This window comes from Aquarana catesbeiana, linkage group LG05, assembly GCF_042186555.1.
Source record: "Aquarana catesbeiana isolate 2022-GZ linkage group LG05, ASM4218655v1, whole genome shotgun sequence".
Lineage (NCBI taxonomy): Eukaryota > Metazoa > Chordata > Amphibia > Anura > Ranidae > Aquarana > Aquarana catesbeiana.
Window position 1 is genome coordinate 9,948,297 of NC_133328.1, and position 27,095 is coordinate 9,975,391.

The 27,095-nt window shown below is 41.6% G+C and overlaps 1 protein-coding gene across 1 annotated transcript; it reads right to left on the minus strand.

Annotated features, from left to right (window-relative positions):
- Positions 1-27,095, minus strand: LOC141144071 (lymphocyte antigen 6E-like). The gene is made up of 3 exons (XM_073629430.1): positions 27,014-27,095; positions 6,900-7,019; positions 1-267 (listed from the first exon to the last, which is right to left on the minus strand). Exons 1-3 carry the CDS (start codon positions 27,063-27,065, stop codon positions 59-61), a joined length of 381 nt encoding a protein of 126 aa, XP_073485531.1. The 5' UTR covers positions 27,066-27,095; the 3' UTR covers positions 1-58.

Sequence of the window (27,095 nt, forward strand, 5' to 3'; positions counted from 1 at the left end):
TTTTGTTACAACATTTTTATTGATGTGGGTTGGACAATCTGTTACCTCACATCATATATTAGAGAAGGGAGTCACTGAAGAACATCAGGATGATTCCCATCACCAGGACAATGGCGGCATAGCTGGACTTGATGCTGATGGCTCCGCTGACGTTGCACAGGTCAGTGGTGCAGCAGGACACGGTGCCTACAGCCCCACTAACGGTGACAGTGGCAGGTGAGCAGCTGGTTTCACACGTCTTGGTAATCACAGTTGCAGTTATTCCACCTACAGAGAGAAAACATATGGAACATTCTTTAAACTCTAATATAATATTTTCCCTGGATGAAACCTGGAACCAGGACTATGTAACCTCTTATCACTGAGAGACTTTGTACCTCTTAAAGTGTGCATGTCACAAACCAGGCCAATCCAATCTAAGCATATGATGAGGAAACCTTTGGTGAAATCCATATGTTCCAATCATCAATAGATCCAGCACCTGAATGTATGTTCAATCTTGACTTTTACTGTGTAAGTCCAGCTAGCCCCCCTACCATCTAAGACTCGCTATAGGTTCCTGAACTGTGTCAAAGAGCTTCCATGGGTAAATGTAGGACGCTTTCGACATCAGTTTGAGATGCTTCTGAGATCATTTAGAATTCACTGACATGTGCATTAGACCTGCAGTTAAGAAGGAGGAGCTACGTCCTGACGACACCGCCACACATCTAGTCCCGGAAGTTACGGGCTGTTCTGGAGCCGGCCGGCTTTTCCTTTTGCTGATTTATATCTGCCGATTTGTAAGTGTACATTTGGCTTTCTTTTATTCAATAAATGTTAAAGGTTTTATGCTATGTGGAGCATCTTGTGTTTTTTACTGTAATATACCATCCTGCTGTGGCCTATGGAGAGGGTTCCTTTGGACGTGACGCCATCCAGTGCCTGTCTCTAAGATCCCTGGCTGAGGTTACAGCCGTCCGCTCAGTGAGGTCCCCTATAACAAGGGACCAACATCCTCTGGTAAGTAGCAGAATTTTTTGAAGGTGGAGGTTTCATCTACGCACCCCATTCACTTCAACAAGATTTTTTTCACCTGTCACTTGGGGATAATTTTTCTTGGTTTTGCTTAATACACTTTTCAATATATGGACTATTTTTTGGGAATATTACGTTTATATTTTTCCTTTTATACTGTGCACTGATTGTATGGACATTTCTTTGCGCTCACAAATTTGGTTTATGGTTATTTATTATCACTCTTTTGCTTTGAGTTTTATTTTTAATAAGATTTATTTGAGGCATTCATTTTGCTGCTCTTATCACATTACTAGCGCGACTTTTTTACTATTTTATCTGATTGTGCTGTATAACACTGTAGTCGCTGCTTTTGTACACTTTGATTGTTAGCGCAGTATTTTATTTTTCATTTATCACCTGCAGTTAACCTTCTGATTTGCTTCAGCTGCATTTGCATTTTCATAGGCTTGTATAGGGCAGCATTGGTGTATAGGGCGGTACATAGACATGTGCACTGACAAAAAAAAATTTCATTTTCGTTTTTTTGCTTTTTTTCGGAAATTCGTTAAAACGAAAATTCCGATTTTCAAATCTCTGAATTTTGAATTTTAATGATTTTCAAAAATTTGAAAATCAGAAAAAAGAAGTACAATTCGAAATAATAACTAACTATTAAATGATAGGTATTGGAATTTCCTTTCAAATTTGGCTGTTCGGCATTCGTTAATTTCAGATAATTCGTAACTTCAGATAAATTCGTACTCGTTACGTTTACTAACAGCCAAATTTGAAAGGAAATTCCAATACCTATCATTTAATATTTATTATTATTATTTCAGATTTTTGAGTTTTCAAATTTTCAGATTTTCATTCTTTTGAATTTTCAGATTTTCATTCTTATTCTTGGATTTTCAAAATGTCCAAATTTTTGAATTTTAAAATTTATGAAATTTCGAATATTCGAATTTCCAAATTCAGAAATTTCGGAAAATTGAAAAATTAAAAAAAAAATAGCGGTACAGCAGGTGCTGTGGTGTACCTAACAAATCACCTCTAATGTAATGTCCCGTACACACGGTCGGACTTTCCGACGGAATATGTGCGATCAGAGCTTGTTGTCGGAAATTCCGACCGTGTGTGGGCTCCATCAGACTTTTTCCATCGGAATTTCCGACACACAAAGTTTAAGAGCAGGCTATAAAATTTTCCGACAACAAAATCTGATCCTTTAAATTCCGATCGTGTGTAGACAAATCCGACGGACAAAGTGCCACGCATGCTCAGAATAAATTAAGAGACGAAAGCTATTGGCTATTGCCCCTTCTATAGTCCCGACGTACATGTTTTACGTCACCGCGTTCAGGAACAATCGGATTTTCCGACAACTTTGTGTGACCGTGTGTATGCAAGACAAGTTTGAGCCAACATCCGTCGGAGAAAATCCTAGGATTTTGTTGTCAGAATGTTCGATCAATGTCCGACCGTGTGTACGGGGCATTAGGTGTCCTATATGTGTAGATGCTGCTACTTAAAACTATTAGTTACATTTTTTTTTACAATGGGGTGCCTTCAGAGTGTGCAGAATTTTAAGGCCCCGTTCACACTAAAAAGTGCTACAGGATGCCCACATTTCTTTTCCTGCACCACGTTCAAAATGCACAGCAGTTGCCATCTGCAGCAATGTTAAGTCAACGACACCCCAGATGTAGGTCACAAGCGCAGTGTGTTTGCCTCCACCGGATCACAAATTACAGAAGTACCAGCCAATCCAATGGCAGTGCGTTTCCAAAAGTAGCTCAAGTAGTGCAGTAGTGTGTGGTCCAGTGCGATTTGAGCCTATTCGAAATGAAGGGGCTCAAATTGCACCACATTGAGCCACAAGTGAATCGCGCAGGAACACGCAGGCCATTCCTGTGTGATTCCTAGTGTGAACTGGCCCTCAAAGAGGAAGTAAACCCCAATGGGTTTTACTTCCTCTTTTGCTCCCCGCAAAGCCTGCAAATTAAAAGCATAATGGGCTAGTATGCATTGCATACTAGCCCATTATATCACACTTACCTGCAAACGAAGCCCTTGCTGTCCCCTGTACTGGCTGTGTCCATCTTTGCCCCTCTTCCTTCCGGGGCCGCGGACTCTTTGACTGGCCGGAGTCACATGACGTCACTCCTGCGCATGCACGCGGGAGCCGTCAGTCACGGCACACGCTGGGGGAAGAGAAGGCACAGTGGTCCGTTTCTTCACAGCTCATGCGCCAATGAGGACATCGGCGCACTACAAGTGAAAGGCTTACCTATAGGTAGAGGAAATATCTCCTAAACGTGCGCCGTTTAGGAGATGTTCCTCTACCTATAAGTAAGCCTTATTCTTGGCTTACCTATAGGTAAAAGTCACTTAAAAGGGTTTATAACCACTTTAAGGGACTGACTTGATTTGACCTCAAGGTCAGCTCTATGCAATACATTGCTACGAGGGGAGCCCAATAAGTTCTTGTTTTTGTAGGTCGTGGTGAATTATAGTTAGAGTCAAGAGAAATGGAGTAGGTGTCATGAAAGAGAAATTGAATACCGAGCCGTGATTAATGGATGAATGTTGCACCTTAGCCTTTTTGGTAGGGGTGATGAAGCATGTGTAGCGGGTGCTGCAGCCCAAGACTTACATTACCACAAATAAGCTGACCAGAAAAAGTTCAGAGTGTCTGCAGCTATGAGGAGTTTCTTTCCCCCCTCCCTCTCCTCGCTGACTCACACAGAGCTGTTCACTCTGCAGCCTCCCCTGTGTCCCTATTGGCAGGAAAAGGAGAGTTAATTGTAGGAGAAATGACAGGAGCCAATCAGAGGGACTTTAACAAGTTGCAGGAAGCAGCTGGAAAGGACTCTGGAATATGAAGTTCCAGCACAGAGCCTTGTATAGTGACAGGAACTACCGAGACCAGCATTCTCTGTGGGAAGGAAAGTAAAGACTCCATTTTAATTCCTGAGGAAGTTCTCAGTCAGCACGAGGCAGGGAAAGAGATCAGACCTGAAGGAGAGTAGCTGTCTCTCAGGTGATCTCCCCGCATGATTCAGACCTCCGCCACCTGTTGGGACATCCAGCCTGAGAGAGGGGGATCACAGGTGCATATCCAGGCACACCTGCACCGACGGTGAAGCGTTCCAGCATACCTCCCAAAATTTTGAGATGAGAATGAGGGACACCTACTAACAAATGTATGAAGGCATAGGACACGCCCTCTGCCACACCCCCTTAGAGGAAAATTAACCAAAAAATGGTTCATTAAATCCAGAAGGACTTTTTTTTTTTTACTACTACTATTCCTTTATATTGGCTCTTAAAATGTACAAATGCAGCAATTTAGAAATTGGATGAAAGGTTTAGTACTGGGAAACACTTTTTGAAAGATAAAAAGTACATTCTATATACAACTATGAGGATCAGACCAAAATGAGGGACAAATGAGGAGGAAAGAGGGACAAAGGGACATTGCTCCAAATCAGGGACAGTCCCTCGAAATCAGTGACAGTTGGTAGCTATGGTTCCAGTCTGAGGTGACCAGTCGGGTCGCCAGGAGGAGCCTGCCTGTTTCAGAGCGTTCGTATGGGCCTTGATCGCAGAATGTGGTGAGAGGGCTTTTTGCCCATTTGCAGAAAACAGGGACACTGCGCCACAGAAGGAGTTAAATGGACACTGTATATAGACATCATTGCTGGTCGTCATCTTGCTGGCACTTGTAGTGCCACAGGGATAAAGGATAAGGCTATCCATTTCTGGGACACTGTATACAGACATAATTGTCCTCTCACCTTGCTGAGAAAGATCCTGCCTGCTTCACTTAATCCGGGCAAGTTATGTTGTTTGGCCCTGCTATCCAGGAGTTTAAGTGCACCAACGAAACTGGCTAGCTGAAGACAAAGTTTTATCTTTGATATGCATTGGGTGTGTGGGACAGTTTATCTAGGAAGTTAAGTCGTTACTTGTTGATTTGAATAAAGTGTTTAAAGTTGGGCCTGTGGTGTCAGGAGACAGAAGAGAGAGACCTGACACAAAGAAAGTCATTCTTCTGCTCTCCTCCTGCCTGGACTCGTAGAGCCAACCTGAGTAAAGGTAAGCGATCTGATTTTAAAGTGTTATATTGTGCTTCATTTGCCATTTAAGTGTGCCTCTGCTCTCTGGGACATTCTCAGGTTTGGAATCCCCTGAGAGCAGCTTGAATATAGGATTGGGAGCTATATTGCTCTTAATCTCAGTTATTGCTCTCCAGTTGATGACTTGAATATATACTGTTATTGTCTGTTATTCTTTCACAGAAATATTGCAGTAAAGAAAATTTCTGTGTTTTATTATAACGTGTGTTTCTCATTGGTCATTGCACTTACACTATTGCCAAGTGTGCCAGAGGGGGCTGAGGCTGTTATTGGGGTTGTGAGACAGAGTAAGGGACTGAACATACAAAAAGCAGCTGCTTCAGGGGTATTGCTACACATTAGACATGTGCACTGCCGAAAAAGTCTTTCGTTTTAGTTTTTTTGCTTTTTTCGGAAAACCGAAAATTCTGATTTTCGAATTTCCGAATATCGAATTTTCGGATTTCTGAATTTCGAACTTTCGGAAATTCGAAAATCCGAAAATTCGAAAATCTGAGAAAAAGAAAGAAAATCAGTACAATTCGAAATAATAACTAACTATTAAATTATAGGTATTGGAATTTCCTTTCAAATTTGGCTGTTAGTGAACGTAACAAATACAAATTTGTCTGAAGTTACGAATTATCCGAAATAACGAATGCTGCATCTAAACAAATGGAATGGAACAAATTAATAACACATAATAATAATAAAAAGGTTTTATTATTATTATTATTATTGTTATTTATTATTATTATTAGATCGTTACGTTCCATTTGTTTCGATTTAACATTCGTTATTTCAGATAATTCGTAACTTCGGATAAATTTGTACTCGTTATGTTCACTAACGGCCAAATTTGAAAGGAAATTCCAATACCTATAATTTAATATCTATTATTAGTTAGTTATTATTTCATATTTTCGGGTTTTCAAATTTTCAGATTTTCATTCTTATTCTTGGATTTCCAAATTTCAAAATTTTAGAATTTTTAAATTTATGAAATTTCTAATTTCCGAAATTTCTAATTTCCGAATTCCAATTTCCAAAATGTTCCAATTTCCGAAATGTTCCAATTTCCAACAATTTAAATTTCCGACATTTCGAAATGTCGAAATTCCGAAATGTCGAAATTCCGAAATGTCAAAATTTCCGAAATTCCGAAATGTCAAAATTCCGAAATGTCAAAATTTGTTATAAAACGAATTCGGAAACTAAACGAATTACTCATGTCTACTACACATGTATCCATGTTTTACTCATTTCTTTAGTCTCAGCATCATATAGATATACCCAGCTTTCATCCATACACAGCTGACATCTCTTCATGGATTTTTTGGGCAGACTTCCCTTGAAGATGGAGGAACCTAATCAAGGCTCGGTATTCAACTTTGTCCAGCATGACACCTACTCCTACAAAAACAAAAACTGGCATGCATATTACTAAGATATCCATCTATAAACCTGCAAAATGTCAGAGCCCTAGCACATCTAGATCATGGTGAGGGATCTTATTGTCCTCCACATGTAGTAGGCAGGATTCAGAATGACCATGGTGTACAATCCATGAAATATTTGGACCAAGATCCCTGCTCTTCACATAATTCCAGATAAAATTAGGTGCGGGGGGGGAGTATGGTGTGTGAAACTGTGAAAACCAAGATCCTGGATGGCTTTTACCATCTAACCATTGGAGATTCACAAGGTGGTTGGCTGAAGTAGATATGTAGATAAAGTCTTTAATGGCCGGATGAGTAATGTTTTGTTAAGAAGTCTTACCTGCTGAAGCAGTTCCTACAGCCGTCTGGCAGTAGCCATTTCCGGAGGGGCAGGTCGTCGCTGTCTTGCAGTTGCTGTTGCTGGTTTGTTGAGTGCATGTGTAACATTGCAGGGAATAGGCTGGAAAAGAACAATTTAAGGTGTGACTCCATCTTTAAATAAAAGCAGATAAAACTTCTACATTTATACTAATAAAAGCCGATGAGTACACCACTGCTTTCATCAATATAATGGTTTTCCTTCCTTTTCTCATATTTCTCTTTCTTCGATAGAATAACTCAATGATATATTATGTCTAGAACAAAAAAAAAATCTTACAGATAACACTTAGTGGAGGTCTGGATGGATCCGCCACTATGTATGTGGTGTTGGGGTGGGTTATTTAGGCTTTTTAGATTAGCCTTTCTGAACCACTACCGAGCACTTTCACCCCCTTCCTGCCCAGGCAAATTCTCAGCTTTCAGCGCTGTTGCACTTTGAATAAAAATTGTGCGGTCATGCAACACTGTATCCATATGAAGTTTTTATAATTTGTTTCCCACAAATAGAGCTTTCTTTTGGTGTTATTTAATCACCGCTGGGTTTTTTATTTTTTGCTAAATAAATAAAAAAAAAAAAAAACATTTTGAGAGAAAATAAAAAACTTTTTTCTTAGTTTGTTATAAAATTTAGCAAACAGGTAATTTTTCTCCTTCACTGATAAGCACTGATTGGCAGCACTGATGGGCACTAAAAGGCGACACTTATGGGCACTGATAGGCTGCACTGATTGGGAATTGATAGGCTGCACTGGTTGACAGCACTGATAGGCTGCACTGATGGGCACTGATAGGCTGCACTGATGGGCACTGATTGACAGCACTGATAGCCTGCACTGATGGGCACTGATTGACAGCACTGATGGGCACTGATAGGCTGCACTGATGGGCACTGATTGACAGCACTGATGGGCACTGATAGGCAGCACTGATGGGCACCGATAGGCTGCATTGATGGGCACTGATGAGGTGGCACTGATGAGCACTGATTAGCAGCACTGATGGGCAATGTTGGGGCTGCACTGATCATCAGGACCCTGATCAGTGCCCTGATGATCAGTGCAGATGTCCCCTTTCACACTTGCTGGTTACCGGCTCTCCTCTCCCCGCACTGTGAAAGTGCAAGGAAAGGAATGTCAATAACCATCAAGTATGTTTACATTGTGATCAGCTGTGATTGGACACAGCTGATCACGCGGTTAAAGGGCCTCTGTGATTGGCCCCAATCTGTGATTAGGTGAGTCCAAAGGACACATCGATCACAAAGTGCGCCAGCTGCGTGCTGCAGTGAACTGAAGAATATAGTATAATAGTGTGTAATATGTCATGGTCAGGGCTTTTTTTCCCAGTAAATAGGTGGATGAACTCAGCCACGACCCCCCCAAAACCACAACCCCCCGCCCACCCACACACACCCTCCAAACTGCATCAAATACTGGGTGTGGTCACGTTTCTATGACAGTAGGATGGTCTTAAAGAGGAATTAAATAACAGGCGTGCATTACATGTCGAGTGTAAAGTTTGGGGGGGGGGGTTACATGCAGAGTTTGGGGTGCACTGCATACAGAGAGCAGAGTTCAGCATTCTTCCACAGCTGCTTACCTCTGCATTCCCCATCCACATCTCACTTTCACCCCTCTTTAGCTCTGACCTTTGCATGCAGCCCCCACTTACACTGCCCCCATCTTCTCCCTCTCCCTCCTTTAAAAGCTCGACGATATCCCACATGTCTTTTCTTTGTCACATTGTGTCGCGGTGTTGTGACGTCATTGTGCATGCGTGCATGGTGAAGTCATCATGTAGGTGACATTTTGGCACCAAAACATCTAGATAAAGTGTGTGGGGGGGAATATAAAAATGGTATGCCCTCTATGTGGCATCAGGCTGGAGGAAGGCAGAATATTTTGTTGGCGGTGAGGACTCACAAAACGGGATAATGGGGTAAGTTCCTTTACTTGGGACTATTTATATTGTTATATAGATAGTAATCTTAATTATATGGATCCTATTTTGCTGTTCAGTCTCAGTTTGTTGGCTAATTCATTACTGGGATATCTATATTACTCTTTATGTGACATCCCTATCAGAAAGTAACCAACCAAACAGATTGTGTTAAGTCTGGTAACAATTTGTTCCAAGTATGTCTTTAATTATGTACGATCTTCACTAATATGCAACCAAATGAAGTTTGTTAAGCTTTTTTTATATCACATAGATTTGGAATTGATGCCACATTACTATTAATATCTTTAAGAGTATAAAGAAAAAAAAATAAAGAAAAAATATATCTATATCTATATACAGTATCTCACAAAAGTGAGTACACCCCTCAAATTTTTGTAAATCTTTTATTCTATCTTTTCATGTGACAACACTGAAGAAATGACACTTTGCTACAATGTAAAGTAGTGAGTGTACAGCTTGTATAACAGTGTAAATTTGCTGTCCCCTCAAAATAACTCAAAACATAGCCATTAATGTCTAAACCGCTGGCAACAAAAGTCAGTACACCCCTAAGTGAAAATGTCCAAATTGGGCCCATAATGCACTGTGAGATTGCAGTGCATCGAGGGCTGCTGATTGGCCAAAGCATGCACCTGACCTGTATGCTTTGGCCAATCACAGTGCGGTGTACAGTGAGAGCCATGATTGGCCAAAGGCAGGGTGCCTTTGGCCAATCATGGCTTAGAGGCTAAGTCCACGCCCCACACTATATAAGGCTGCCTGTACGGCATCAGAAGGTGGCCTTGTCTATATAAGAGCTGTCAAAGTAAAGAGAGAGCAGTCAGCAGAGAAGAGGCCCTTGACCCTATCAACATGGTGCTTTGGGGTGGGGGGGCGCATAGCACCCACCCCCTCATATTGAGGGTATGTGGCCTTGTATGGTTCAGGAGGGGGACGCTCGCTCGTCCCTCCCTTTTCCTGACCTGCCAGGCTGCATGCTCAGATAAGGGTCTGGTATGGATTTGGGGGGGACCCCACGCCGTTTTTTTTGTTTTTTGGCATGAGGTTCTCCTTAAAATCCATATTAGACCCGAAGGGCTTGATATGGACTGGAGGGGGGACTCCATGACTTTTTTTTTTCATTTTTTTAATCTGTTTTGCCGGGAGCTGGCAATACATTACAGCTGCGAGCAAGTTAAAAAGACATTTCTTTTCCTTTCGAAATGTCATTTCTGCTGCAACATGTTCTATACATCGCACAGATGCGCCACTTTACAGGCAGACTGAGGGAACCCCCCAGACATGATATTTAAAAGGAATATTTCATTTTTATTGTTTCACTTTAGGCATCATTAAAATAACTGCTCCTTTAAAAACGATTGTAGCCCATTATGTGTCACTTACCTGACAAGGGAGCCTGCGATGTCACCGCTGTCCCCACTGCTACGAAGCGTCCATCTTCCTTCCGGGTATCGCGACTCCGGTGCTGTGATTGGCCGGAGCCGTGATGACGTCACTCCCGCGCATGAGCATGAACGGCATGAACGCCGTTAGAGATGGCACGCTCAGTGCGCCTGTCTTTTGGAAATATCTCCTAAACCATCTAGGCTTAGGAGATATTTCTTGCATCCACAGGTAAACCTTAATCTAGGCTTACCTGTAGGTAAAAGTGGTCTGTAAGGGTTTACAACCACTTTAAAGGGAACACTTTTGATTTTTCATGTTCGTGTCCCCTAGACTTTGTTGTGGGGTTTGCATGTTCGCTAGAACTTTTTGCCTGTTTGCATGTTCTGGTGCGAACTGAACTGGGGGGGGGGGGGCGGCCCATCCCCAATGGTATTTAATAATCCACTATGATAGAAATGTATTCCGTTGTAGTGGGGGTGCATTTCAATCAGAGCTATCTGCCTGTTTCCTAAATTAATATTGCCCCCCCCCCCTCCCCACACTCCCTTAGACCATGGAAGGGTTTAATGCTGAACTCCTGGATCCAACTACCTCTGGTGATGTTTTCTCTGTCTTTCTTTTATATGGTGGTAGTATATGTGAACATGTTGCTTTTGTTACAGGTAGGTTGTGTGATCACAACTTAGGTATTGTTGTATTCATGATGTAATATTGGGAAATAGCTTATGTTATAGATAGGGGGAAATTCTTTTTTCCTTTCTTTCCTGAAGAAGAGGAAGTTGACCTGTGAAACACGATGGATGTGGATACCTCATTTCTCCTTCTTTATTTACAATAAAATAGTTAAATGGTGCATGTACACTATGTTCTGACATGTACATATGTATAGTGTGCTATGTAACTCTGGAAAACCATGTTTGATGAATTTTATTGTCAAATTTTAATAGGCATAATAAAAAAAATATTTTAATGTTTCATATTTAATTTGAAAAATATTGTCACCTTTAAAGTCCTAATTAGTTTTTTTTTCTGGAGAGATCTTGTTATTGTTCCTGAAAAATATAGATTTGCTAAACAATTGCACAAATATTGTGTAACAATATAAAAATGATATTTTCCATCTTTTTATTCTATGGGTCCTCTGTGTTCCCAAAATATATAATGTTGTGAGGATTTTACGTAACTTTTTACTTGCCAAAGGTGCAGAGTTCTGTTTATGGGTTGTAATTTTTTTTTTTCTAACTTTATTCTTTATTGCCGACCAGCCGACGCAGTTGTACTGCGGCAACATGACTCGGCTGCGCGAATCGCCGTCATGCTACGTCGCTTCCTGATTTGGCCACTAGGGGTCCCAAAAATGTGTCAAAATTGTCCGACGTGTCCGCCATAATGTCGCAGTTCCGATAAAAATCGCTGATCGCCGTCATTACTAGTAAAAAAAAAAAAATTAATAACAAAAATGCCATAAAACTATCCCCTATTTTGTAGACGCTATAACTTTTGTGCAAACCAATCAATATACGCTTATTGCGATTTTTTTTTTTTCTACCAAAAACATGTAGAAGATTACATATCGGCCTAAACTGAGGGAAAAAATTGTTTTTTTATATATTTTTGGGTGATATTTATTAATGCAAAAAGTCAAAATATTGTTGTGTTTTTTTTCAAAATTGTCGGTCTTTTTTTGTTTATAGCGCAAAAAAAAAAACAAAAAAAACGCAGAGGTGATCAGAAAGCTCTATTTGTGGGAATAAAAGGACATCAATTTTGTTTGGGTGCAAAGTCGCACGACCGCGCAATTGTCAGTTAAAGCGTCCTAGTGCCGAATCGCAAAAAGTGCTCTGGTCAGGAAGGGGGTAAAATCTTCCAGGGCTGAAGCGGTTAATAGAGATATAATATCACTATATACTATTACTATATACAGATCTGATATAAAATGTATTGTGAGTGCTTTTGAATTTGTATCAATGAAAAAAGCACCAAAACAACAGAAAAAAAGTTTTGTAAACGTAGCCCTATATGTTATAACATGTTAAATATAATAAATTGTTTTATAATCCATCTTTTTATTATTTTTCTTCTTATTTTTTATTTATACATTGTAGAAGCAGCACAGTGGTCAGGTAAATCCCAAGGATGAGTATATCAGGACCAGTAAAAATTCCAATATAAAATCAGGCATGGTACATTTAATAATCATTGTAGAATTTCGTTCATAATAGAAAGTATAAAAATCTCTCATCTGACCCATTTGATGATCCCTTCATGGGATTGATTCATTTCTAATGGCTTTTCATTCAAGTTCCATGTCAATGTCTCCATTATCATAGAAGGAAAGTTCTACTTCCGAAATAAACTTTGACAAGTGCATGCACCTAACATTTTTTTTCTTGTTCAAAAGTTTTAGTAAAGAGGAAAGTAAGCATACAAAGGTAGAGGACAAGTAAGAATTATCCCCGAAAGAAAAGGGGACAAAACAGGATGCAGCCCATACAAGTATGGGGTAAGTGGAGAGGTACACACATTAGAACTGTTAAACAGCACAGTACATATAATTGAGAAAGAAACAGCATAATATAACTGCATATTAGTAAAGTGTCAGAACCATTGAAAAATACCCTATGGCATAGGCGTGCGCACAGGGTGTGCCTGGGCACGACCTAATCACCCTGTGCGTTGCCGATTTCCCCTGATTCTTGGCACCCCCCCGTCTCCCCGTCCTCTCCTCTCCTGCTGGCTGCTGCAGGGGATGTTTCAGGATGAATGCGTTCGCTCCTGTGTTCATTCTTAACTGAAGCATAGCACACTATGTTTACTATGTTTTCAGTTTGTGAATGAACAGGAAGCCGCTCAGCAAAGAGCAGTTCCCCTTCAAGTGCAGCTGAGGCTGCAGAGAAACGAACTGGGGAAGCTCTGTCTTCCTTTGTCCCATTCTCTCTGTTTAGACCCCTGATATTTCACCACAGCCCCCAATGGGACTCCTGAAAAAACTAAATTAACAGAATTAAATTGTAAAAAATATTTTTAAATAATAAAAATAAAAACAACTGACACCATGCACTGCCCTACTGACACCAATCTCTGCTCTACTGCAATACTATATGTGTGTTTGTGCTCTGGGGTGCGCACCCTAATGCTATAGGCTGTGCACACCAATGCCCTATGCAGGATCATCTTTTTTTTTTTTTTTTTTTTTTTTTAAACCACTTCAGCGTAAGTCAGTAGAGGGCTGAATCAGATTAACGTTCATTTGTCTGACGCCTTCACCAGTTCACATCATTGTGGTATACACTTTCCCCTTCTGATTTTGTATTTTTCTTAGTTAATTTTAGTGTACAATGTACAAGCCCGAGACATACCGTTTTACAAAAATTATTTAAATTGATAACAAATAAGCACCCTCATGACTAAGTGAAGAAAAAACCCCAGTTGCATTAGTTTTTCGCCCTTTTTTCACTCCCCCCTCTATTCCCCCACCCTCCCCGCCCCTATCGTCCACCTTTCTCCCTCCCACCCATGACCCAATCGGAGTTACCCTCCCCCCTCCTCCCCCAAATAATAAGAATACCCAGGGTATCTTAGATCCAACTAGTATTTTTCCTATTCTATTACCACATTCACATCAGTGCAGTTTATCATTTAGCTTCCTCTAAATTTTTAAGGGGGAACACCAAGCCACTCTAGCCATGGGCTCCATATCTTTACGAATTTGCCAAGGCTGCCCCTTCTAATATATGTTGTCCTTTCTGCCCACACCAATTTATTCATTGCTTCAACCCAGTCTACCGGAGTTGGGGGTATAGCAGAGAGCCAGGACTGAGCTATCCTCTTCCTAGCTTGGTAGAGGCATCTCCACACGGCGATATTAGTACTGGTAGACCCTATGTTTTCACTTATCAGGCCAAGGATACATACCCTGGCCTCCAATACTAGTTTGATTTTCCACCTAGTTTCTATGATCTTGATTATCTCTCTCCAATACCTTGCTAGTTTTGGGCATCTCCACATCATATGGATAAGATCTCCTGTATCCAAGCACCTGGGGCATTTATCATCTAGCCTGCTACCAAATTTATGTAGTCTTTTTGGGGTGTAGTAGGCTCTATGCAACAAAAAAAGGTGCGAGGCCTGTTGCGATGGAGAAACAGACACCAACGGGCAATACTCCAATAGCTTCGCCCACTGGTAATCTGTAATCTCCCCCACATCTGTCTCCCACCCTGCCCTAACTCTCATAGACGACTGTGGAGTAAGTAGCTTTTCAACCAGCTGTCCGTATGTCTTTGCTATCAGACCCTTGGCGCTATTTGTTTTGGCGATGCTTTCAAGGAGAGAAACCTTGCACCACACGGGTAGGCAATTCCTGAATTGGCTGTCCAAGGCGTGCCTAACCTGTAGGTAATAGTAAAATGTTTTTTGGGGAATCCCATACTCGGTCCTGAGCTCAATAAAGGACTTTAACATGTTATTGTCTCCATATAGTTGAGACAACCTACTAATTCCTTTAAGTTCCCAGAACCTATTTTTCCCCAGGGTCATCAGTTCCTGCAAAAATTTATTTTGCCATATGGGTGAGAATTCGGTGAACCCTCTATAGTCCATAATCTGCTTAGTCGACTGCCAGACTTTGTTTACTAGTCTACTTGTTGGAGGCCCGTCCTGCAGTGACCCGGCCTCCAGTGCCTCCATCAGAGTCTTATGTGGGCAATTTTGTAGCATGATTTCTCCGCTAGTGTCTTTCCAACCCCTGGTCTCGCATCCCCTTATATGTTGCAACTGGGCAGCCAGGAAGTAGTTGTATGGTTGGGGGACTGCCAGTCCTCCCTCCCTGGTAGGACGCTGTAGTGTCTGCAAGCTGATCCTTGCCTGCCCTTTCCTCCAGATTAGTTCTCTGAACAAGGTATTGATTTTTAAAAACCATTTCTTCCCGATCCAGACTGGGGAATTATAGAGTACATGCAGAAGCTGTGGCAACCATATCATTTTAATTAGGTTGATTCTACCTGCCACAGATAGGGGTAGTTTTCCCCAGATATCGCTTTTTCTTTTGAATTTTTCCAGCAGGGGGGCCAAGTTATCATCAATGTAATGGTGGGGGTCACTAGATACCATTATTCCCAGATACCTCATTTTCTCGGCCATTTTTAGCCGAGGCGTACAGCCAATTGGGACACTAACAGATGAGTTTATGGGTAGGAGCGTGGACTTACCCCAATTTACTACCAGTCCTGATAGGTTACCAAACCTTTCCACCAGCTGCATCGCTTTTTCTAATGATGGACCAGTGTCTCCCAAAAATAGTAGCACGTCATCTGCAAACAACGCTATCCTATCCTCCCCATTACTTCTCTTAAACCCCTGCAGTCCAGTTGCTGTTCTAATTACTTCCGCTAACGGTTCCATAGCCAGGGCAAACAACAGGGGTGACAATGGACACCCCTGTCTTGTCCCTCTCTCAAGAGGCATCCATTCAGAAAATTCGTTGTTTATCTTTACTCTAGCTCTTGGGTGAGAGTATAGAGTTTTCACCCATCTTATGAACGTAGGGCCGAACCCAAATCTCTCCAATACCCACCAGAGGTAGTCCCACTCCATACTATCGAACGCCTTGGCAATATCCAAGGATAGTACTGCCCTAGAGGCGTTTTCCTCTGTTGGAGATTGGAGACATAAGTACATCCGTCTAATGTTTATGCTGACAGACCTATTCGGAATAAATCCCGACTGGTCTGGGTGTACCAAACCCGAGATACATTTATTTAGTCTAGTTGCCATTATTTTGGCTAGGATTTTTACGTCGGAACAGAGCAATGAAATTGGCCTATATGATGATACATCGAGGTGGTCTTTCCCCTCTTTCGGTATCAGTACTATGTTGGCCTCTAGCATCGAGGAGGGCAGCCTTCCCTCTATAATTGCCCAATTCAATGTTTTCAAAAGAGATGGGAGCAGTGCTGCCCCAAAGTGTTTATAAATTTCCAAAGGCAATCCATCCGGGCCTGGAGATTTTTGGTTAGGCATGTCTGCTACTGCTTGTTTTAATTCTTCAAGGGTTATAGGGGATTCTAGGCCAGCCCTATCTGGTTCCGAGAGAGTCAGCAATTTAGCATTCACTAGGAAGCTTTCCGCTACCTTTTGTTCTAGCCTACCCTGTGACTTATATAAATCCTTATAGTAGTTAAAAAATGCTTCCTTGACTTCCTGAGGGTCAAATGAGTTTTTTCCATTAGGAGTCCTAATCGTAGGTAGTGATGGTGAGGAGGTGTTGGTGTTGACCAACATTGCCAACGTTCGGCCCACTCTCTCCCCCTCTCCAAAGTGCCTCTGTTTCTGAAGCAGTCTTTTGTTCTCGGCCTTCCTAATTGTGTCCATCCTATATTCCTGTTGCTTTTTTAGCCATTGCGCCTGGTTCTCCGGGTTTGGGTCCTTAATATACTGCCTCTCCAGATTTGACGCCTCGTCTCTAATTTGCTCGCTATTCGCTTTTGATTGTTTCTTGGCCCGTGCTACCTGTTGTATAAGCACCCCCCTCAAGAATGCTTTTAGGGAGTCCCAGACCACCCCCTCCGACGCTGTACCCTGGTTTTTTTCAATGAACTCCTCTATTTTCCCAGAGATATCTTCTGTTCTGCCCATAATCTCCAGCCAAGCCGGATTTAGCGCCCAAGCCCTGTGGGTGTATCTAGCGTGTAGCTTTATTTTCAGCGTTAGAGGTGAGTGGTCTGAGATCCCCCTCTGCTGATATTCTATCTTGGTCACGAGGGACTGCGCCTCCCCGTTACCGATCGCTAAGTCAATCCTAGAGAGTGTGTGGTGTGACTCTGAGAAGCAAGAATACCTCCGGGCCCCTGGGTTCCGGGCTCTCCAAAGGTCACACCACCCAACCTCCTCCAGAAACTGGGCCAACCGCCCCCCAGACACTCCTATCGACCTGGGCCTAGGCGGAAACCTATCCAGGCAACCGTCGAGGACCATATTGAAGTCTCCCACTATTATAATCGGGACATCAGCTTTATCCTCCACATACTCCAATAAATGATATAGGATTTCCAATTTGGAAGGCAGAGGAATATACAAATTAGCTATGATAAATGGGTAGCCCTCTATGAGGCAGTACAGAAACACATAACAGCCTAGTGTGTCAATCTTAACATCTTTACAAAAAAACGTTATACCTTTTTTGATCGAAATACTAACCCCCCTTGAATAGGACGAGTATACTGAGTGGAACTGGGCCTGGAGTTTCCTATTCCTGACTAGTGGTATGGTCTCACTAGTCAGGTGGGTCTCCTGGAGGCACACCAGCCCCGAGCCATGAGACTCCAACTCAGCAAATATCATTGCTCTCTTAACAGGGTCGCCCATACCCCTAACGTTCCATGAACTAACACCTACGATGTTAAATGACATTTAAAGGAAATACAGCCCCTGCTAAAATAAAAAAGAAAGTGTTCCTAACCCCTCTATCCTGTTCACCCTCTCTAAAGTGTCTATTTTTTGTGCACTCGTTCCTATATCACTAGTTCCCTCCTCTAACTCCGTTATTTGGTGTAACCAAACTATATTTGTGTATCTCAACATACTATAAACCTTATTAATTTTTTTACTCCCCAACTTTGGGTCCTGTGTAATGTGGATTTTCTTTTTAATTATTTTGATTTTAACCCCTTGTGTTCCCTTGCCCTTGTGTACTCCCACCCTCCCCCCCCCCAACCTATCTTGGTACGCCCTGGGGGCTTGTTTTGTGACCGTATTAACCCCAACTCTGCAACCAAACCATCCTTCCCTCCCTCTACCCAGATGTACTTCACCCCCCATCCCTCCCACAACCCCCTCCCGAATTTCGTGCCTCAGTGATCTCAAATAAGAGACGTCCACAACACACCATTCCTTCATCTCACCCTTCCATCAAACCCCCCCCCCCCCCCTCCACCCTTGCTGCAAAAAAAAAAAAAAAACGTGGGGCAAAAGGGGTATCTGCCCAGGGCCCTGACATTGTTGGGGGTCCTGGGCCTGCGCTACCTGCCTCCTTCAGCCCTGCACTGCCCGCTGGAGTTCTGCTCTTTTTAATTATACACTTCTTATGTAGTGTGACCCTCAATCCTGCACTCTGTAGATAGAACACCCCTCAATGTGAGTGCAGTTTGGCCACACTCACAACTTGATGCAGAAGTAATGATGTACAATAACCTCTAGCAACCAGTGAGAAATAATAATTTGCAGTAATTTCTAGAAACCAATCAGTGAGCAGTAATGATCTGTAACCTCTAGCAACCAATCAATGAGTGGTAAGGATGTGCAGTAACCTCTAGCAATCAATTAGCAAGCAGAAATGATGTGCTGTAACCTCTAGCAACTAATCAGTGAGCGGTGATGATGTGCTTTAACCTCTAGCAACCAGTCAGCGAGTGGTAATGATATGCTGTAACCTCTAGCAACCAGTCAGTGAGTGGTAATGATATGCTGTAACCTCTGGCAACCAATTGCAATCGCTGCCTGGTCTGCTGCAGTAAACTCATTATGAGTCTAGCTGCTAATTACTGTATGTCTCAGAGCGGGGGTCCAAGAAAATATTTGCCCGGGGTCCAATCAATATTAAAGATGGCCCTGGCCCTATGGCATGAGACTCAAAGGAGAACAGATCTAGTGCAAAGCAAAAAAAAATTGGGCACTAGGGACCCTAAAAATAAAAAGGAACAGGAAAAGGAGAGCAGCTACCGTGTGTAAGTAGAACCCTTCGCTCTTGTGGGACAGATGTGGTTGGCATCCTGTCAAGTCAGTCCCTACCGGCAGGCCTATAGTAATAGGATTTCGTATCTTCATCAGGGGGTGACCCTGATACGAAATACCCCTTGTATCGAACACGCGTAGGGGAAGGGGACAGGACGGAACGTTATACATACAACCTGTTGGGACAGATTAGCACGCCACACCATACCGGCCGCTGTTGCCCGTTCGTCTCTGCTGTTTTAGTGTGGTGCCCTTAAGCGCCTTGTTACTGTGAGCACCCATTGCGGAATTTGTTTATGATTTTAATAAATTTAGTACATACTGCACCATGAAGTCCTTTTTATGTTGATATATTGAGGTACAAACTGGACTGCTGTGAGGAACAGAGGCATCAGTGCAAATCTATCCAGGACCCTGCATATAACATCGAACCCAGAGAGGTTCTAAGGCGCATTCTGACCAAGCTTAATTGCAAGGTCGCACGCCCTAAGGTGAGTGGCTATCACCTAGGGGTGGAGCACTTGTATGAGCGCACAGCACTTTAGTTTGTGTTCACCATAACACATGAATGGATTGTGGAAGATCTGTGGACTGTTAATTTGATCATTGCACAGCAACACAGCACTGAATTGCATAGAATCACATGGATGCAACACCAAATCGCATGGATGCGTTTTTTCGTATTTTTTAACTTTTTATTGTTTGAACATTGCACTAATACCATATTGCATAGATGCAGCACTGAAATGCATGGATGCAAAACTAAATCGGACTGTTAATTTAATCATTGCACAGCAACACAGCACTGAATTGAATAGAATCACATGGATGTAGCACCAAATCGCATGGATGCGTTTTTTTGTATTTCTTAACTTTTTATTGTTCGAGCATTGCACTGACACCATATTGCATAGATGCAGTACTGATATGCTTGGATGCAACACTAAATCGCATGGATGTTTGTGTTGAATTATCTATTAATGTTTTAAAATTGCACAAGCTTTGTGGAATATTTGAAATGCATAGGCTTATTGGAGCACTTTTACCTATTTATTCATTCATTGAAATTTATTGCACATTAACATATAGTATATAGTATATTAATAGTTATAGATTTCGTACAGTATATGTTAGGCACAATATCACTTTATTAATATTTTAATATTTTAGTGGAAATTTCTTATTTTTTATTTTGATAAGAGCAGCGTGTGTACAATTTGGTTGAACTATTTTGCATGGTTATGAGACATGCGTAACGTTAGCAGCTGATCATTTGCAAAGATATACTATTTTGGAGACCAGATTTGGTCAATTACCTGGAGGCTCACAGGACTACAAATTAGCATTCTGAGTAAACAATTAGAAATGTGTTCCCATTAGATTCTACAAAGATTTTCCATCCTTGCCCTTTAATTTGTTTTGCTTGCTTGGTCAAAACCAATTGTCGAATCGTCCCTCTCTAACTGAGCAAACGTTCTAAATAGGACTATTTTCTAACAAAATTCAACAGGTGTAAGGCCATTTTTAGCACAAAAGACAACCAGCTGCAAGTGTGAAGGTGGGGTGTGGGGGAAAATCATATTCCATATTCATATTCAGTTCCAACTAAGTAGGAGAGGGGCAAGTTGGGGTAGGTAGAGCTATAGAGGGGTCCAGAGCGGATGGAAAGGAAAAGGGCATAGAGGTGGTAGGCTTGGAGGAGATGCTGAGAGGCAATGGGATGTAACCAGGCCCGGACTGGCCATAGGGCACACCGGGCGTTTGCCCGGTGGGCCGCTGTCCCTGGGCCGCGTTTTTTAGGAGCAGCTTCTTGATGACTGGGCCGCACGGCGGGAGGTAAGCGACGACCGTGGTCCTGACAGGGTTAACACAGACTGCGGCCGCCGCTCACCTCCTGCTATACAGGCTTTCCTACAGCAGGGCCGGGCACCAGCACACTTACGAGGTGCAGAAGGAGGTGGGAGAGAAGGCTCCTGTGACATGCAGGAAGCACCTGCACTGGACAGACACCTCGTGGACTGGGCACACTGGAGCTATGGCTGCACTCGAGGAGACTGTTGTAATATGTTGGCCAATTTATGTATAATATTGTATTGGAGTGCCATGCTGACCAGAAATCCAGTTGCATTGTCCAACTGAATTTTAACATATCAAGGGGACAGCTGAAAACCCTTTGATGCGTTAGTCTCATGCAAGTCTACCTAGGTATGTGAGGTATGGGCTGTTAACCTAATTGAACATTTCAAAGGGTACGTTGTTTAAAGGACCATAGAAGAAATATTTATTGATGGTAATTAGACCTGAGGGGGTAACAATGGGATCAGGGAGTGTTTTGGGTTGGCCTAGCGGAGGCTCCCTCCTGTGGGGCTAATTTATCAGGGGGGCTTGTTGATATGCAGGAATGTAGGTATTCCAAAAGGTATTCAAAAGGGTGTTCAGGTGGTATACACATATTTAAAGGGGTCTTGTTGATGTTGATATGCGGGAGTGCAAATTGGGGTGGTTCACGGCTGTTCACGGCTGGGGGTTGTTGTCTGTTTGAAAGACTCAAAGTCCTAAATTGAAAGGCCAATCAAATTGCTCAGCCATTCAACATTTAGTGTATATAACACAGCATTCAGTCTATAGGTTTGGGTGAGTGAGGCTTGTCTTTGTATGAGAGTGAGGCTCGTCTGTGTATGAGTGAGGCTTGCCTGTGTATGCACACTCGGACCTAAGACATGGGGTTCTGAATTATATCTCCTCTGTCAGATTTCTTTGTCATCTGTGGACTTTGGACTTTGTTCTGTGTTGGAAGTCAATAAAGTGCATCTCTCTGGAAGAATTGGGTTGCTGCGGAAGAGTACTTATTAATTATCTATACACCCAATATTAATACATATATTCGATCAATACACTGGTGCCGTTCATGTGACCAGAAGAGCATTTTCGGACTTAGTAACAGAAGTCGGTGGTGACAACAATCCTGTGAGTTGGACAGAAGTCTGATGAAGAACCAAGAGCTGTGCTGTGACTCTAATGTCTGGTTGTGACATAAGAGAGTCTGATCTACAAATTTAAACAAGTTGGGAACCCCAGAATTATTCTTTGGAGACTGGAAATAACAACAAAAAAGGACTGTGCCGTGTACCAGAAGACCTGAACTGGAAGCTGAAGGAGTAACTAATGCGGTGAGTAAAATATTTCCTCTTTTTTAAATTTTTAGTAATATAGTCAAAATGCTTACTCAGTGTGAAGCTAGTGTCAGTTCTGATAAAGTTAACAGATGGGTATTAAAATGTATTAAGCGCCATGGCGGTCCTTATGAAATTCCAGAAAAATGTAAGCAGACGTGGACAATGATGAAGGAATTTTTAGAGAAAAATGTTTTTGATAGCAAAATGTCAGAAAGTAAAAGAAAAGGTTGTATTATACAGGGCTTGTTATCTTGCTGTCTAACAATGGAAAGTTCTTTGAATTATAAGGTTGAGGAAATTACCCAGTTACAGAAGGCAGTTGATAATAGCAACAATGTTTGTGAGAGGTTACAAAACCAATCAGACACCGAGACAGTAAATTTAAAATTGCATGCGGTTACCATTGGAGAAGCTTTACTTGAGAAATCTAAACGTTGTGATGAATTATCAGAGGAAAATGAGAGATTAAAATTAAGAATTATGGAATTAGAGAAGAGATCTCAGGAATGCAGATATGCATCAAATCTTGGATTCAGCAATCTGCAGCAAACAGAACCTCATATTAAATCTGATAATTCATTACCAGCTGCACCCACTGTGACCACCACAGTTTATAACAATAATAATAATACAGGTGAAGTTCAGCTTGTAATGAAGCCATTGAAACCAAAATTATTAGACGCAATTCTTAAAGAAATAGGAATAGTTCCATACCATGATTTAAACAGATTTTTAAAATGGTTTTGTGACGTGCAGCAAGTCAGAGATATGTACAATCACAACCCATCTGACTTAGAAAGAGTTTTGCAACATTCTTTAGGAAGTGGTCTTTGGATGAGAATTAAACAAATCTGTATTCAGCCTCTGAGGACAAGGGACATATTACTGGAATTATTATGTGTTTTGTATGGTGTACGTTCTGATGTTACTATTCATGGGAAGATCCAACAAATGCAAAATGAATCTCCCTATGAATTGTCACACAGGATAGCAACTATTATGGAATTATTGGTCGGTAATAATCTTGCATTTGAGCGTGGGGGCTTGATACATATGAGTATGTTTCTAGATGCGTTGCATGAAGATATCAAACAAAATGTTTTATTAGTTACCCCAAATCCTCATGATTTAAAAGACATATTGTTGAGAGCAGACCATTTATGGAGAAAGTCAAATGAGCAGGCTGTCAAAGTTGATTTAGCCACATTGTTTAGGACAAATACTGAACATAAAGATCAGAAGATAATATCCTATGATGACACCCAGAGAGGACACACCGGGTCAAACATAGGTGATATTAATATGAAAAACAGAGCTGACCAAAATAATAATAAGAAAAGGTCAAAGACTTGGATACCGTTTTCTCAGTTAAAACACAAATATGACCAGCTGAAAATTGAGTATGACAAGATGAGAGGGGAACGTGATACATTATTAGAGCAGTTGAAGGGGATACAGGGTGTCATGAATGTACAAGATGTATATTCTCCAGATCTGTTTTTGAATGCAAATGACACTTCTCTAGCAGTGGGGGTGAATTAGCTCCAAACTGTAAACGTGTAAATAGTGTTTTGTTTTAACTTCAAACAATGTTTAAGGACCTTGCTAATTAGTTTTGTTGGAGAGTTTTGTTTTTCAGGGACGTCTGAAGATGCTTGCATGTGAATAGCAGAAGTCTGAAATTGAATAGTGTGGAAGAATTATGGGAGAAATGCTGAATAGACAACAAGGAATTATAAAGCATTCATGGACTCTCTCGAAATTCATCAAGCAATGGACCTTTTTTTTCTTTTTTCTTCAACGCCCTAATTTTTAATTTTTCTCCCTTTTCCTGATATATTTTGCTTTTAATTTTTTATTTTTGTTTGTTTTATTTCTTGAACTTTATCTTAAAACCAAAAAGAGGCATTTTAACCTAAAATAATTTTCATAACATCTGTACATATTACATAATGCGTATTGATCAATATATTTGACATCTAAGGTGAGATGCTGCACAATGGCTTGGCATAGCATAAATTATAGTATGTTGGGTGGTTTTCCTAAATTTATAAGAGGGGTGAGTGAAATTCATCACTCTAGTCATGATTTGAAACTTTGTTGATTCAGTTGTTTATAATATGCTAAAGGCTATGACATATATGGATGAAAAAGACCTTTCCTTTTCCAGTCATGGTCTAAAAGTTATATTATCTAATAACTGTTTCATGGGGATATTTTAGAGGCTGGCGAAGAGAGATGTAACCAGTTTCAACTTCATATTTTATATGAGCCATTGTAAAGCATCCAGTACCTTAAATCGTAATGATATTTTTTGTTGTTTGATTTATGGGTCAGTTCTAGTAGATAGAACCGACCCAAGTGGGGGTATATGTTGTAATATGTTGGCCAATTTATGTATAATATTGTATTGGAGTGCCATGCTGACCAGAAATCCAGTTGCATTGTCCAACTGAATTTTAACATATCAAGGGGACAGCTGAAAACCCTTTGATGCGTTAGTCTCATGCAAGTCTACCTAGGTATGTGAGGTATGGGCTGTTAACCTAATTGAACATTTCAAAGGGTACGTTGTTTAAAGGACCATAGAAGAAATATTTATTGATGGTAATTAGACCTGAGGGGGTAACAATGGGATCAGGGAGTGTTTTGGGTTGGCCTAGCGGAGGCTCCCTCCTGTGGGGCTAATTTATCAGGGGGGCTTGTTGATATGCAGGAATGTAGGTATTCCAAAAGGTATTCAAAAGGGTGTTCAGGTGGTATACACATATCTAAAGGGGACTTGTTGATGTTGATATGCGGGAGTGCAAATTGGGGTGGTTCACGGCTGTTCACGGCTGGGGGTTGTTGTCTGTTTGAAAGACTCAAAGTCCTAAATTGAAAGGCCAATCAAATTGCTCAGCCATTCAACATTTAGTGTATATAACACAGCATTCAGTCTATAGGTTTGGGTGAGTGAGGCTTGTCTTTGTATGAGAGTGAGGCTCGTCTGTGTATGAGTGAGGCTTGCCTGTGTATGCACACTCGGACCTAAGACATGGGGTTCTGAATTATATCTCCTCTGTCAGATTTCTTTGTCATCTGTGGACTTTGGACTTTGTTCTGTGTTGGAAGTCAATAAAGTGCATCTCTCTGGAAGAATTGGGTTGCTGCGGAAGAGTACTTATTAATTATCTATACACCCAATATTAATACATATATTCGATCACTACAGAGACGGCGACAGCCTCTCTCCTAACACCGGCAGGGACACTGATGGCTGCACAGGGAGGAAGGTGAGCACACTGAAAAAAAAACATGTTCCAGTTTGTTACATCCCGCTCTGTAGAGGCGGGGAAAGGGAGTGGATTGGGGCTTTCTACCTTACTGGTCTGGGGCTGTGTACTGGTCTGGGGCTGTGTACTGGTCTGGGGCTGTCTATTACTGGTCTGGGGCTGTGTACTGGTTTGGGGCTGTCTATTACTTGTCTGGGGCTGTGTACTGGTCTGGGGCTGTCTATTACTGGTCTGGGACTGTGTACTGGTCTGGGGCTGTCTATTACTGGTCTGGGACTGTGTACTGGTCTGGGGCTGTCTATTACTGGTCTGGGGCTTATACTGGTCTGGGGCTGTCTATTACTGGTCTGGGACTGTGTACTGGTCTGGGGCTGGCTATTACTGGTCTGGGGCTGTCTATTACTGGTCTGGGGCTGCCCGTGTACTGGTCTGGGACTGCCCATGTACTGGTCTGGGACTGTGTACTGGTCTGGGGCTGTCTATTACTGGTCTGGGACTGTGTACTGTTCTGGAACTGTGTACTGGTCTGGGACTGTGTACTGGTCTGGGACTGTGTACTGGTCTGGGACTGTGTACTGGTCTGGGACTGTCTATTACTTGTCTGGGACTGTGTACTGGTCTGGGGCTGTCTATTACTGGTTTGGGGCTGTCTATCACTGGTTTGGGGCTGTGTACTGGTCTGGAGCTGTCCGTGTACAAGTGAATGAAATGATCACATAAGTGAATAAATAATTAAACCCAATAATTATAGATCATTGATTAGGGTGCAAAAAACCTAGTTTTATGTCACATTTAGTTTTTTGAATTATTTATCATTCACTATATTAATTAATTCATTTTTGATACACATAGGTTTTTTGCACCCTAATCAATGAATTATAATTATTGGGTTTAATTATTTATTCACTTATGTGATCATTTCATTCACTTGTTGGTCACTGGTCACGTAATTAGTTTTAGTTTTTGCGCATCTTTTTTGTGTATATGTATTGTTTATGGATTAAGAATTTAATTCTTTAAGATTGCTGCATTTATATAATTAATATAATTTTTTATATTTTAGTTTACATGGTAGGGTTTAATTAGCTATCCGGGTAAGCACAGAATTTACCAGACTACACACCTCTCAGAATGAATATCTGGTCACCAACCACCCCGCGAACGCCCGCCCCACATCTCCGCCCTACTTCCCCCGGGGATTGGGCTGCCCAAATTAAAATGCCCGGGCCTATTTTTTGTCCCAGTCCGGGCCTGGATGTAACTGGGGGATGTTGGTAATGCCTGGGGGTAGAGGCAAAAGAAATAAATGGAGGAGGACCTAAGGGCTCTCTCTTCCAACCCCAGACTACAGCATGCTTGCAGCCATTGAGAAGGATACCAATGCAATGGTACTGCACTGCAGTCATCTCAAAGGGCATTGCAAGTATCTTGTTTCTATAAATTGCTTGTTGCTAAAAAAAGTTTATTTTTTATTATTTAATGTATTAAAAATTGGAAAAATTCCCCAGAAAAAAAATAATCATAATATTAATGATGTCCCTTACCTGATCCTACACAGAGAGCTGCCAGCAGTAGGATGCTTAAGTGTGGTGCCATTGTAAGCTGGAGGAGACTTGTGAATGTGGC